The sequence below is a fragment of the Schistocerca nitens genome, chromosome 9 (genome assembly GCF_023898315.1).
Source record: "Schistocerca nitens isolate TAMUIC-IGC-003100 chromosome 9, iqSchNite1.1, whole genome shotgun sequence".
In the NCBI taxonomy this organism is placed as follows: domain Eukaryota; kingdom Metazoa; phylum Arthropoda; class Insecta; order Orthoptera; family Acrididae; genus Schistocerca; species Schistocerca nitens.
This window is the reverse complement of record NC_064622.1, coordinates 431,729,379-431,743,928: the sequence shown is the minus strand read 5'-3', so window position 1 is coordinate 431,743,928 and position 14,550 is coordinate 431,729,379. Positions and strand designations below refer to the sequence as shown.

The following is a 14,550-nucleotide window of genomic DNA, read 5'->3' as shown; positions in this document are numbered from 1 at the left end:
TCGCTCCCTCGACAGATTGTCCGACGAGGAAATTAAACACTACCTGTCTGACCAGGGCGTAACGGCAGTTCATAGAGTCATGAAAAGGGTTGACACGAACATCATTCCAACCCGTACTGTCTTCTTGACATTTGACAAAGTTCAACTTCCATCGAAAATCAAAGCAGGCTATGAGATAATTTCCGTTCGCCCTTACGTCCCAAACCCTACGCGTTGCTATCAGTGTCAGCGGTTCAATCACACCAGCCAGTCCTGTTCCAATCCGGCCAAATGTGTTAAGTGTGGCAAGGATGCCCATGAGGGTGCTTGTCCACCTCCATCCCCTCGCTGCATCAACTGTATGGGTGACCACGCTGCTTCCTCTTGAGATTGCCCCATTTTTAAAGACGGAAAGCTCATCCAGGAAATCAGAGCGAAGGAAAAGGTGTCAACCTTTGCTGCTCGAAAATTATTCACCAGTTGAAAGCCCACCGTGCCTCAGACAGGAAAATACAGCACTGTCCTTGCCTCTCCTCGGCCAACAAAGGAGGCGGCCACGCAGGCTTGTGATCTCACCTTTAGTGCCACGGTCGTCAGATTGGCCAGCGCAAAGATTGCCCGTTCAACCTCACCACTTTCACCTGCCCACTCTATAGTTCACCCTTCATCAGGTTCTGCTAAATATTGAGCCCAAAAGTCAGACACCAAGACTTCGAAAAAAGAGCATACTCGTGAAGATTTTTTAAGTACCCCAACTTCACAACCATCGGTTCCTCCTTCATCAAAAACATATTATTTCCAAGAAGGCTAATAAGAAACCCAGTTCACCTCCTTCTCCACCAAGGCGTGTTTCATCTAAAGCACCACCTGGCGGAAATCGCCCTTGGTCGTCTTCTGTGTCGCCGAGGCGCACTGCTGTCGGCCGATCAACTGGCCAATCGCTGGTGGCAGGAGCTGTTCCTGAACAACCAATGGATCAGGATCTTCTGCCTTCGGCTGAATGCCATTCCATGCTGTCAGTCACAAGCTCTGAGCAGTCATTGAGTTGACGGCAACCTTGGTCACATTCCTCCATTTTCTGTTTACCCTATGTCCATTATCCACTGGAATATCTGCGGCATTCAAGCCAATCGGGATGAATTGTCGATCCTCTTACAATCCTACTCGCTGGTCATCTTGTGTCTTCAGGAAACAAAGCTGCGTCCCCATGATCACTTTGTTCTCCCCCATTTACAGTCAGTCCGATTTGATCTCCCCTCTGTTGAAGGCACTCCAGCACATGGAGGACTTATGATTCTTCTCCATAATACTCTCCATTATCACCCAATCCCCTTAAACCTTCCAGGCAGTCGCTGCCCGTCTTTCCCTTTCTGGATAGACCTTCTCTCTTTGTACTGTATACATTCCATCGTCCACATCAATGGCACGAGCTGATCTCCTTCCTCTTCTTGGTCAGCTTCCACCCCCCTATTTGCTGGTTGGGGACTTCAATGCCCACCACCCACTTTGGGGATCTCCATATCCTTGTCCGTGTGGCTCCCTATTGCTAGAAGTCTTCCACCAAGCGGATCTTGTTTGCCTCAACACTGGGGACCCTACATTTTTGTCTGCCTCCACGACAAATTTCTCTCATTTGGACCTTTCAGTCGGTACTGTTCCACTAGCTCGGTGCTTTGAATGGTTCGCCCTTGATGATACACACTCGAGTGACCACTTTCCATGTGTCCTTAGACTGCAGCCTCAACTGCCATATATGTGCCCGCGACGCTGGAAGTTTGCCCAAGCCGACTGGACACTTTTTCGTCTCTAGCGACATTCGATGACAGTCACTTTCCTAGCGTCGACGATGAGGTCACACATCTTACCGATGTTATTCTTACAGCTGCGGAACATTCAGTACCACACACCTCCGAATTGCCTTGGCACCCCCATTTCCTTGGTGGAACGAGGCATGCCGTGATGCAATACATGAGCGGCGACGTGCTCTTCATGTTTTCCGCCACCATCCTACTTCGGCCAACTGTATCCACTATAAGCAGTTCCGTGTGTGATGCCATCGTGTCATCCACGATAGCAAGAAGGCGAGCTGGAAATTCTTTACTAGCTAATTTAACAACTTAACTCCCTACTCGGAAGTTTGGAGTTGGATTCGACGGTTATCTGGCACGCCTAGTTTCTCCCCGGTCTCTGGGCTCACTGTCGCGCATGATACATTTGTGGACCCCGTCGCAATTTCTAACTCCTTGGGTAAACACTTTGCTGAGATTTCAAGCTCTTCAAATTACCCGCCAGTGTTTCTTCTGAAGAAACGTGCAGCGGAAGTGCAACCTCTTGCTTTCTTCTCTCAAAATCGCGAAAGCTATAATACTGTTTTCTCCATGCGGGAACTCCAACATGCACTCTCTTCTTCTCGCTCCTCCACCCCAGGACCGGATGGTATCCACATCCAAATGTTGCTGCACTTATCAACCCATAGTCTGCGTTACCTCCTTCGCATTTATAATCGAATTTGGACCGACAGTACTTTTCCCAGACGATGGCGGGAAGCTATCATCGTCTTTGTTCCGAAACCTGGAAAGGGCAAACATCTCCTCTCTAGCTATCGCCCCATTTCTCTCACGAGTAGTGTATGTAAGGTTTTGGAGCATATGGTGAATTGCCGTTTAGCTTGGTGGCTGGAGTCACACAGTCTTTTAACACCTGCCCAATGCAGTTTCCGAAAGCATCGTTCTGCAGTTGACGATCCACTTATATCATGAACAATTTTCTCTGGAAACGCCAAACAGTAGAAATATTTTTTGATCTGGAGAGAGCATACAATACCTGTAGGAGGACAGGCATCCTCCAAACACTGTTCTCTTGGGTCTTTCGAGGTCGGCTGCCCCTTTCTCTTCACGAATTTATGGCAGAGCGCACATTTCGAGTGCGTGTGAACACTACTCTCTCCCGTACTTTCTCCCAAGGAAACGGGGTACCCCAGGGCTCCGTGCTAAGTGTTGTACTGTTTGCCATTGCCATAAATCCAATTATGGACTGTCTCCTTCCCAATGTCTCAGGCTCCCTCTTTGTGGACGATTTTGCAATCTACTACAGCTGTCAACGGACCAGCCTTCTTGAATGACGTCTTCAAGGCTGTCTTGATCGCCTCCACTCTTGGAGCATCGAAACAGGCTTCAGCTTTTCTCCCAGTAAGACCGTTTGTGTTGATTTTTGGAGTTGTATGGAGTTTCTTCCACCCTCCTTACATCTAGGATCTGTCAACCTTCCGTTTTCAGACGTCGCTAAATTCTTGGGTCTTATGTTTGACAGAAAACTGTGCTGGTCCTCCCACGTTTCCTATCTTTCGGCTCGCTGTCTGCGATCCCTCAACACCCTCCATGTCCTGAATGGTACCTCCTGGGGAGCGGATGGAGTGGTCCTTCTCCGCCTCTATTGCGCCTTAGTGCACTCGAAATTGGACTATGGAAGCATAGTTTACTCCTCTGCTCGGCCGTCTATTCTTCGGCGTCTCAACTCTATCCACCACTGTGGATTACATTTAGTGTCTGGAGCTTTTTACACCAGCCCTGTGGAAAGCCTTTATGCTGAGACTGCTGAACCTCCGCTGTCAAATTGGTGAGCAGTCCTTCTGAGTCATTATGCTAGCCATCTGTCTTCCATGCCTGCTAATTCAGCCCATGACATTTTTTTCGATGCCTCCTTTGATGTAGGGTATGCAGGCCGCCCCTCCTCCCTACTACCACCAGAAGTCCGCTTCTGTCAACTGCTCCATTCTCTTTCCTTTCGCTTTCCTAAAACCTTCTTGACAACTTGGGGTACAGCACTGCCTTGGCTCCGTCCCTGGATCTGCCTGCTCTGTGATCTTTGTCAATTTCCCAAGGATGGTACCCCTCCACTTGTTAATCGATGGGAATTTGCTGCTCTATGTGCACAAATGAAGGAAGCCACATTTATTTACACTGATAGCTCGAAAACATCGTTAGGTGTAGGGAGTGCCTATATTGTCGGCGACACCCCAAATCAATTTCGGCTTCCCGACCAGTGTTCGGTTTATACTGCGGACCTTTACGCTGTTCTCCAGGCTGTCCACTACATTGCCGCCATCAGCAGATACAGTATGTTATCTGCTCAGATTCTCTCAGCTCTCTCCTCAGTCTCCAAGCTCTTTACCCTGTCCACCCTCTGGTCCACCGGATTCAGGACTGTCTGCGCTTGCTCCATCTGGGGGGTGTCTCGGTGGCGTTCCTCTGGCTCCCGGGACACGTTGGTATCTGTGGAAATGAGGCGGCAGATATAGTGGCCAAGGCTGCAGTCTCTCTTCTCTGGCCAGCTATTCAATCAATTCCCTTCACCGATCTACGGAGCGTTTTATGTCGTCGAGTTGTTCTTTTATGGCACGCACATTTTTCGACACTTCCCCATAATAAATTGCGGGACATGAAAGCTCTTCCTTGTGCTTGGACCTCTTCCTCCCGAACGCGTCATCGGGAGGAGGTAATTTTAGCTAGACTCCGGATAGGGCACTGTCTTTTTAGCCATCGACATCTTTTAAGTGGCGATCCTCCCCCACTCTGTCCCCACTGCTCTCAGCTGTGGACAGTAAGACACCTTTTAATTGAGTGCCCCTATTTTACTCCGTTATGTGCCCATCTACAGCTGTCGCCTGATATATCGTCAATTTTAGCAGATGACACGCGCTCGGCCGATCGCATTCTCGAGTTTATTAGTGCCGGTGAAATGACATCAGTCATTTGAAGCTTTTTTTGGGGGCCACCAACCCCTTTCTGTAGTGGATTTTTAAGCCTTCCTTCTGCTTTTAGTTTCTCCAATTTTTTGAGTTTCGTTCCCATTTCTGCTGGTTTCCATTTTCAGTTTTTATTGTTTCCTAAGACATGGACTGGGCGCTAATGGCCATAGCAGTTTTGCGCCCTAAAACAAAAAAAAAAAAAAACAAAAAAAAATCCACATGAGCAGGTGACATCTCTCACGATAAGAAACTTGCATTCACAAACAGCAGGCTACTGATCCTTGGGGGGAAAAAATCACACTCTGTCAATTGCATTATTGTGGGCTACTTCATAGCAGTAAAGTGAGAGATAGAGGTTTAGTTGAACACACAATTATTTTCCTTTGTGGCAGGTGTGCTATCAACTCCCACATGGCATTTATGAAAAGACTTAGGCTTACTTTTCACATGTACACAGCAAACTGAGATGCTACTCGAAAGTTAAATATTTCATATTGATTAGAAACCTTATAGAATAAACTGGAATGAAACATAAAAGAATGAAAGGGGAAGAGGAATTACGGGCATTGTTGGAATGAAAACTGATAAAGGTCACAGATAAGGGAAAAAGGTGCATGAAAAAATGTCTTATTTTCAAAACTAGAAACAAAATTTTTACATTGTGATATCTTTCCAAACTCCTTTAATTTACACTAAAGAAAAAAGTGTGCACATAAAATAATCCTAACCCTAGTCATTTTACATTGAGACTCAGACTAATATGAAAGCACAACAAAGTATAGTATTTTTTGCTGTATTCTAAGAATAAAGCATTCACACACATTCAGGATAATTCATACAGCTAAAAAATATCAAATCTCTGAAAAGTGTCACTATTGTACAAAGCCTGATACCATTACATAAGTTTAACACAGACTTACCAGATCATTGGTGCTTTCACATTTTTTTTATACATTTTGTGTCAAAAGTAAAATCTTGATTCTAATAAGTTAGTGGCTACATAGTATGAATGAATACAGATAATAATCCATACAGTTACAGAAAGTTCAGTTCTGTGCAATATTGAAGTGCATTTTGCTGACATAGAAGTCGACAGAAAAGATAGCATCTAACTCTGTATTATTCTTCACTTGATATTCATTCAGAAAAAAAGCAGAAGAAAGTGACTGAAATAGTTTTACTTATTGCAGGTACTACTGAAGGCACAGCATTTATTGAAAACATAATGGAGCATATTGCAAAGAATCTTGAGAAAGATCCAATTGATTTGAAAATGAAAAACCTTGTGAAGGGTGATACATTAATCGCTGATATGGTCAGTTACTGGAAGACTGAAACAAATTACTTGGACAGACTAGCGGCTGTCAAAAAATTCAATATGGTTTGTTCAATAATGTTTAAAACTTATTACTGTAACTCCTGGTTCCATTGATATCCAAACATAGTGCAATAGTATTCACTGGTGTAAATAATTTACTTGGTATTCATGCTTATAGTGAAAAGTAGAGTGCTTTGTATATGTAGATTAAAATTGCAAATAATTTTGATTTCAAATTGCAGTATCAGATTACTAACAGAAACATACATTCTATATTTTTCAAACCAACAGGAAAATCGTTGGAGGAAAAGAGGAATTGCAGTTGTCCCAATGACGTACGGGTTTCAGTATTTTGGAAATTTCTATGCCCATGTGTCAATTTATGCTCGTGATGGTACAGTTTCTGTGGCTCATGGTGGAATTGAGTGTGGGCAAGGAGTAAACACAAAGGTAGGAAGTTCTTCAGGGATTAAATGTCAAAATAAGAATTTGACATTAAACCTTCCCATAAAATTAGCAGAAAGAAATGAAACAACAGTCAGCAAATTTTGAGAATATGTTGAGGACTACTTATTAGTTCAAATTTTTCTAAAATAGTTATGAAATCTAGTAACTAGTCTGATACAATTTAAAAATATTAAAATGCAATATCACCAATGATTTAAATTAGTCTAATGCATACAACTGCTCTGGTAAACTTCCTGGCACTTAGTTGATTGAAAGAGAATGAGCTTACAGTAAATTTATTGCAAAAGGTTGTTGTACTAATAAATCTCTTACATAAATGAAAATTGTTCTGGAAGAGGGATGAACACTACACAGAATTAGACATCCGATACACCCGTGGAAGCAATGGTGTTCCATTCTAGTGTCAGCTCTTTAGAGAGTGACACTCTCTCTCTTTAGAGAATAATCTTCATCTGTTGTCTACTTAGAAGCTCTGTAAATCATTAAGTGCATACCAGAAAGTAGGCTGCTTCAAATTTTACGATTTATCATAGCTTCTTATATTATTTATGAAGAGTGATATAAAACATTAACGAAACACCTGTGCACCTGCTGTAATTAAATTGTTAGTGTAGGCTAACCATAATGACAATGAAAAAATTCAGAACTGATGTCAGATGTATTTTATAACAACAAAAACACAGTCTCACAGCCCAAGGAAGGTGATAAATATTTATCAGTAAAAAAAATTGGTTGTTGTTGGTTGTGGATGCCACAAAAATTCAGGAAACAGAATAGGATGTTCTGAACTTTGGTATTACATAAAACAAATAAAACTCACACTTGATGCATAAATCTGGTGAAGTAATCCTTACACGGTATTTTTATCCTATTTTCGAATACAAGCATTTAATGAGATGTGGGTGAAAATCTGTTAACTGGTAAGTGTAAATCGATATCCTTATTTGTCAACCCAACTCTGATTACTAGTCAGTGTAGCATGCAAAAGAAAGTAATCCAAATTGATGCCACACAGCCAACTATTAATTCATTCAGATCTACAAGAACTAGATAGTGTAGATCTGTTAGCTATGTTTCTCTTTGAGTTGATAACAACATAAAGGTTTACTGAGATTTTTTAACTGCCACTGTTACTTAAAGTTCATCATTTAACATATGCTCTGCCACAATGTAAGAGGATCATTTTTAAAGTAACCACTGATATGGAGTTAGTGAAACTTTATTTATGAATGTAAATTGTATCACAAACTACAATAGGCACATTTCTTTATTTTTCAACATAGTCACCCTGAAAATTTAAAAATTTGTCAAGTCACAGCACCAGATTTTGCATCCTATCATCAAAGCTTTCTCCCGCCTGACTGTTAAACCAGTTAATAATAGTATCTTTCCACATGTCATTTTCCAAGTGCTTTCCACCATGAAATTCCTTCTGTTGTGGAAATGGATGAAGATTTGACAGAGCTAAGTCAGAGCTGCATGGTGGATGATCCAATAATTCCCAATGAAATGTCCATGCTGCACCTTGAGGCCGAGCTTTGTTGTGAAGCAGGACGACATGGCTAGAGAGCAGTCCCCCCACTGGCGATTTTGAATAGCATGCCTCAGGTTTAATAATGTTCATGGTATATCTCAGCATTTACTGTTATTCATTGCGGCAAAAAGTCTAACAGAAGAACGCCTTCCAGTCACAAAAAAACCATGGCCATTATTTTCTGTGTTGAAGGTTATTGCTTGAATTTTTGTTGGGAGTTTGAATGTTGCCACTTACTGAATTCACATTTATTCTCTGCAGCATAGTGCACAATGCATGTTGCATCAGCAGTCACAATGTGATTCAAGAACTGATAACCATCCTTCTGATAGTGCTCTGAAATGGACAAGGAATGTGCGATTCACTTTTTTTTTTTACCACTCGTCTAACATACATTTTCTGTAGTGGAGTTTGTCAGTAGCAACGTGGTACACTGATCTTGAAACTTGTGGAAATTTCTGGTGCAGCTCATCAATAGTGAAGCACCTGTTCTGGCAAATTACCTCATCTACTTTTTGTATCATGTCAAATTATTTTCCATCATGTGCCTTTGTCTTTACTTCATTAAACAGGCTATAATATTTATGCCCATTTCCATCATCCATTGCACCTGCACCATAAACTTAAACAAGCCGCCAGTGATTTTTGACATGATGAACTTGTTTCACATTTAAGAAACAAATATCTGAGTGCACTTCACAATCAGTGGAATTACTGATTGACGAGGTGACAAAGCAGTATAACCATACAATCAACACTAGGAGGGACATGAAGCATAATGTTTGTATAGTGAGAGACTGGCCAACTGTAAATGGACATCATGTGACGAGATGCGTGGACACAATGTGCTATCAGTTCTAACTTTATAAATGACCCTCATAGGCCCCTTGTTAGATAATTCTCAATTATCTTGCTGTTATGTTCATGTAGCTTTTGCCATGTGCCACCCCCCCCCCCCCCCCCCCACACCAGCATTTCCGCCCTTAGAGAACACTGTGGAAACTGATATGTAACAATAATTAATAACTCTTTGTATTAGTTAAAGCTGACAATGGGCATGCTTCCACTAATCTCAAATATTTGCAAGTATAATTTGTTGACAACTACAACTAATAATTTTAGATAACTTGAGGACCAATTTTAGCACATATTATGGTTAAAAACTGTGTACATGATCATTCATGTTTTAAACATTGCTTAAATGAATAATACTGCATAGTACATGAAACAAAGCTGCTCTGTCATACATGAGATATGCCAGTCTTCCTTCATGCAGTAACTTTCTACAGTCAGTGAAATATATAATAATGAAAAATTTCTGTGGATGTGGAAGATGCTTTCCTTGTATTTCTGTGTTTAACTAAGTGAAGTCATGAAGACAACCCATACAGCAATTTTGGGATCTGGACTGTGTAATCCACTCCCTCCTTCCTAGTTGCAGCTATTGTTCATATATGAGCAAAGTGTTTTCTGAAGATTTGAGTGGAGTAAGATTACTATAAACATTTTAGTTTACCTAACTTTTCTTGTAGAGTTGACTCCAGTTGTTCTTGTTTAGGGGTCTAATTCTCACATTTTAGGTCCTCATGGCTGAATTGATCTAAATAACTTTGAAGATTGTTGTTTCAAAATTTTTTGTTTTATAATTTTTGTTTTATGTTCATTTATTCTGTCATGTTTTAGTATCACACGGTGTTTCAGATTTTCACATTAAAAAGCAAAAATTACATTGTTTACCCAAAATACAAAAATACTTCTGATCACATCAGTGGCATGCTTAAAAGTACTCCACTCTGCGGTAATAACAGTATTACAAAGGGTTTACAATTTTTCTTGACAAATGAATTTCTATTAGTTTTGATTATTATTTTATAAATGAATCCAGAAATAAACATAATCAACAGTGCTAGATTGTGTAATTAGTAATACAAATTGTGTGCTAAATAATTTGTAATTTTCAAATGTTTCTGAAAAAAATTTTAACTGTACATTCAGAGGTAGTACATATTGATTGTAACATGGAAAATAAAGTAATTCCTTTTCAAAAAATTTTGCTTCAAATATAACATATGGTGTATAAAATTATATGAAATTTTTCGGAAAAACAATGGATATAATATTGAGCTGTCCAAAATTCAAAAACTATTGCTGGTATCAACTACTACTGTTGAGGATATGTGATGTTACAGGGTGCGGTTCCATTACTATGAATTTTAATTTGAATGCTATTTCTAAATGAATTTTCATTAACTTCCCTTCTGAACTGGGTTTTGACACTTAATCCAGACATTTTTTGTTTCCAGGTCGCCCAAGTGTGTGCTCATGCATTAGGAATACCTCTAGAATTTGTGAGTGTAAAACCATCAAATGTCCTGACAGCTCCTAACAACATTGTGACAGGCGGAAGTATTGCAAGTGAATCATGTGCATATGTAAGTCTGAGTTCTCAACTTTATGAAATTAGTTTTCATTAACAGCTTAACACACAACTTTGTAGATGGAGGTGTTAAGGTACCAATTAACAGTGTAGATGAGATGTTAAAACATTGTGTGTGACTTCTCCCATCAAGCCATCAACTACATTTCCTCTATAGTCCCTGCTTGCTACAACCTTCCTTAATTGTCTGCTCCCAATACCACCTCACCCCAGTTGTGCAACAGTACCATCATAATTAAGTTAACGAATCACTGCCAGAAGGGTATGATAAGTAATCACGTTTGCTCCTTACATTACATATCCATATTCTGCCATAAAGATTAGTTTTCTTGACAATTAAAATTTTACAGATTTCAAAACTAATTGCTACTTTCCTTCTTATGCTCATATATACTTCAAATGTTAGATTAGTTTATAAATTTTGAACCCTCTTTCCAGGCAACAATGCGTGCTTGTGAAGAACTAATGAAACGACTGGCACCTGTAAAAGCCAAACTAGAAAACCCAACTTGGAAGGACCTTATCGCTGCAGCATATTCAGCAAATGTAGATCTCTGTTGCAGTTTCATGATGTAAGCTGGCTGTCTTGCCATACAAAATACCCCCAAATGCATTAAAATAAAATATTATAGTTATAGAACAATGTGCACAACGTCTCCGAAGTTGCATTAAATATTAAAATGGTAATCTCTGCATGTTCTTCAGGTATGCTGGTATTGCAGACACAATAACTCCATATAAAGTTTATGGTGTTACTGTAGCAGAAGCAGAAATTGATGTACTGACAGGACAACATCAGGTATGTTGGGATAACATGCAACCAGATGGAAAGTAAACAGTGTGCTCATTATTAGTCATTAGTTCCTTGTAGAAAGACTCATTTTTAAGAAAAATATCCATTAGTTTATTCAAATGTCTGCCTAGAAGTCATGCAATAGATTCTTAAAATAATTAACGGTACAACAATACTAAAATTCATACTTTGATGCACCTTGGAATGTTCCAGTTACTACGTATAGATGTACTGGAAGATGCTGGTGAGAGTTTGAGCCCTGAGGTTGACATAGGTCAAGTGGAAGGAGCCTTTGTTATGGGCCTAGGCTATTGGCTGGAAGAATTCATGGTTTATGACGACAGTACTGGGAAGGCACTAACCAACAGAACATGGGTAACTATACAGCGAAAATTTAAAAGTTAAAACAAAATAATTTGTTGTATTGGAACTTTCAAAGTAACAAATAATTTTAGAATATTAAAGATTTGAACATTGTTGCATTCTGAACCAAACCATGCATGGATCAAAATATTAAAAATTAAATGAATATTTACTTTATGACCATTGTTAAATTCCATAGAAAAAGTGAAATGCATTTTTATTTAGTAAAGGTACTGTTAATGTTTTTCTGTTTCAAAATATACTTGACATTCGGAAGCTTCAGTAACTATCTCGGTGCAAGAAAATGGCTGACAGTTATTTTTCTTTGTTTTAAGAATTACAAGCCACCTGGATTTAAGGACATTCCAATAGACTTCAGAATAAAACTAAGAAAAAATGCACCGAATCCTGTGGGTGTGCTTCGTTCAAAGGGTTGGTTACCTTCTGCTGTACAGGTATACAAACCATAGTTTTACTCAGTTTTAATGCAACTGAAATTCTGTCATTTACTGTTTAGCTACTGGTGAGCCACCACTCTGCATGAGTATTGCTGGCTTATTTGCAGTACGAGAAGCTGTATTGGCTGCCAGACAGGATGCTGGTAGTGATGAAAAGTGGTTTGAGATGAGTATGTACCATTCCTCTTTATCTGGGAGTTTAATAAGCATTGATAATAATTAAAACTTGTCTAACTATTAAACACATTGTATGTTTCACATAGTTAACACTATTTTGTTTGCAGATCCTCCTGCAACACCAGAGAGAGTTTTCCTCACAAGCAAGACTGACTATAAAAATTTGGTTCTGTAATGGTAGGAGGTACAGAATTCTGTTAATGCTGGGAAAGAGATACTGCTGACTGTTTCTAAACTCAAGATGTTAATTCCTGTTTATATTTTGTGAAATATTTTGTGCTGTTGCTTGTAAAACCTAAAATTTTTCTTAGCATTTAATGTACAGAAAATGTATATCCACTGTTGAAATTTGGAAAAGATTTTTTATATTGATTGGAGAATGTTGTAAATAAATGTCATATAATTCTTGAATATTTTTAATATTTTGTATTCTTCAGAGAAATCTGAGATGTTTAGAGAAATTTGAGATGGACCTTACTAATTAATGGGATATAAACAGTCTTTGGATTAGTTACACCTTGCGTCATAAAACTGACATTTACAAGATTTTAGGTAATCTGATTAAATTTACTTTATGGTAACTATGATTAAATAGTGATGTGCCACGAACCTGAGTCTTATAATGAGTAGAGGAGGGAGGAGTGATAGTAAAGTTTAATATAGGACTAGTATCTGCCCATGTGACATTTATGGTACACTTAGCCTAATGGTAAATGTTAACAAAATTTAATGGAACCTCCAATGCATTTCTGCAGTAGCTCATGCCAGTGAACAAATTTATCCACAGGTATTGAAAACCTCTCAAATCAAACCTGTTAAGTGTGGGTGAGGAATATGTGACTACTTGTCATTAATTTTAACCTCAAGTGTATGGCATTAAAACATGCTTTTTACAACAGGTTGACAACATAATGAAAATTGTTCACTCACAGTTTGGCTTCATAAACCAGAAGTTATTTCATACATTTCTGTGTGTACTGCTGTTTGTTCTAACACTTCAGGATAGTAAGAAAATGAAAATGAAAAGGAATATTCTTAGACTCATTTCATATCTCTCGCTACACCATTCTTATTATGAAACATCAAAACTACAATGTACCGGTTTTACTTAATGTGTGCTCACAAAACAACCAAAACTATGTAATGGTATAAAATCTACAGACTACAAAACCTAAATAAACTGCTTATCGTGAGGCCAAAGACATCTTAGTGATTTGAGAGCACATATGTAATTTGTGTTTTACACAGTGATCTATATTAACACATGTTGATTTTGTTTTCTGTATTGTACTGGTGCTCAATGTTAAGGCCTATAAAACAGTTTAATTTTCTGATGGCTGTTAAGAATCTAAGCAAATCACAAAAGCAAACCAGCTTGACAAACCTCCCCACTTAAACCAACAAATTACAAATAACAAAATAGTGGCACTAAATTTCTAGATAGCAAACAATCTAATGTCAAATGACGTCCAAGGGTCACCATTAATATGTTTACAGCAGCTGACACTGGTGTCAGCTTGATACATTCGTTCAGTGCTGATAAATTTTGTGTGTTTCTGTGAGTGACTGAAACAGATGAGTATATTATTGTGTTCAGCTGTGAAAGTGTCTGCACAAGCAGTGTCTCCAATAAGTGCCTACAAATTTTCTTGTGCTTAGTCTGTGATCAATCTTTTTATTGGAAGATTCAGTCCAAAGACAATGAATTGGAAGTGGATAGCTGGAATCTTAAGAATGCACAAGCTTGCAATAGTGGTTAATGTGGAAGCTGAGATCTGTTTTGACATTGCAGATTTGGAAGGCAAGGATTATGATGAAACTGATGTTTAAGAACCCACATTAGCTAAAATAAATTGAATGAGACTTGGCATAATATGCCACATGACATGCAGTATCATACATTTACAGGTTGAGAATATATGCTAATCCTATTAACAGTACACCAATCTACTTACAGATAATGTACTTTACTGCAAAGTTGATAAGTTGATAAGTTGAACAGAAACATTGTAGATACCTTTGACTGAAAATACAAAGGACAAGTCTACTGTTCGTAACTGGAAATGTATTATCTAGCTGACATGCTAGGTTCTTGGGCATTTCATTACATTACTTGGGTTAGCTTACAAGGCTCCCGGAAGAAAGATTGTGCTTATTTCTGTTCCTCCATTTTGAAACAGAAATACTACCATGTTGCAATTAGTGCATTGTTAAAAGTCCACAACCAGAAGACCCAAAATCAATTATAGACTGTACCAAGTATGACCTTTAATAAA

General features: G+C 39.0%; 1 protein-coding gene across 1 annotated transcript in view; it reads left to right on the top strand.

The window, feature by feature from the left end:
• Positions 1–12,694, top strand: part of LOC126203472 (uncharacterized) — a 151,895-nt gene extending 139,201 nt beyond the window's left edge. The window contains exons 19-27 of the mRNA XM_049937790.1: positions 5,917–6,107; positions 6,336–6,494; positions 10,350–10,478; positions 10,922–11,055; positions 11,189–11,282; positions 11,490–11,651; positions 11,975–12,071; positions 12,157–12,267; positions 12,382–12,694. Coding sequence (XP_049793747.1) covers positions 5,917–6,107; positions 6,336–6,494; positions 10,350–10,478; positions 10,922–11,055; positions 11,189–11,282; positions 11,490–11,651; positions 11,975–12,071; positions 12,157–12,267; positions 12,382–12,449 — 1,145 coding nt within the window. The 3' untranslated portion in view covers positions 12,450–12,694. The remainder of the gene's footprint in view (positions 1–5,916; positions 6,108–6,335; positions 6,495–10,349; positions 10,479–10,921; positions 11,056–11,188; positions 11,283–11,489; positions 11,652–11,974; positions 12,072–12,156; positions 12,268–12,381) is intronic.
• The last annotated feature ends 1,856 nt before the right edge of the window (positions 12,695–14,550 follow it).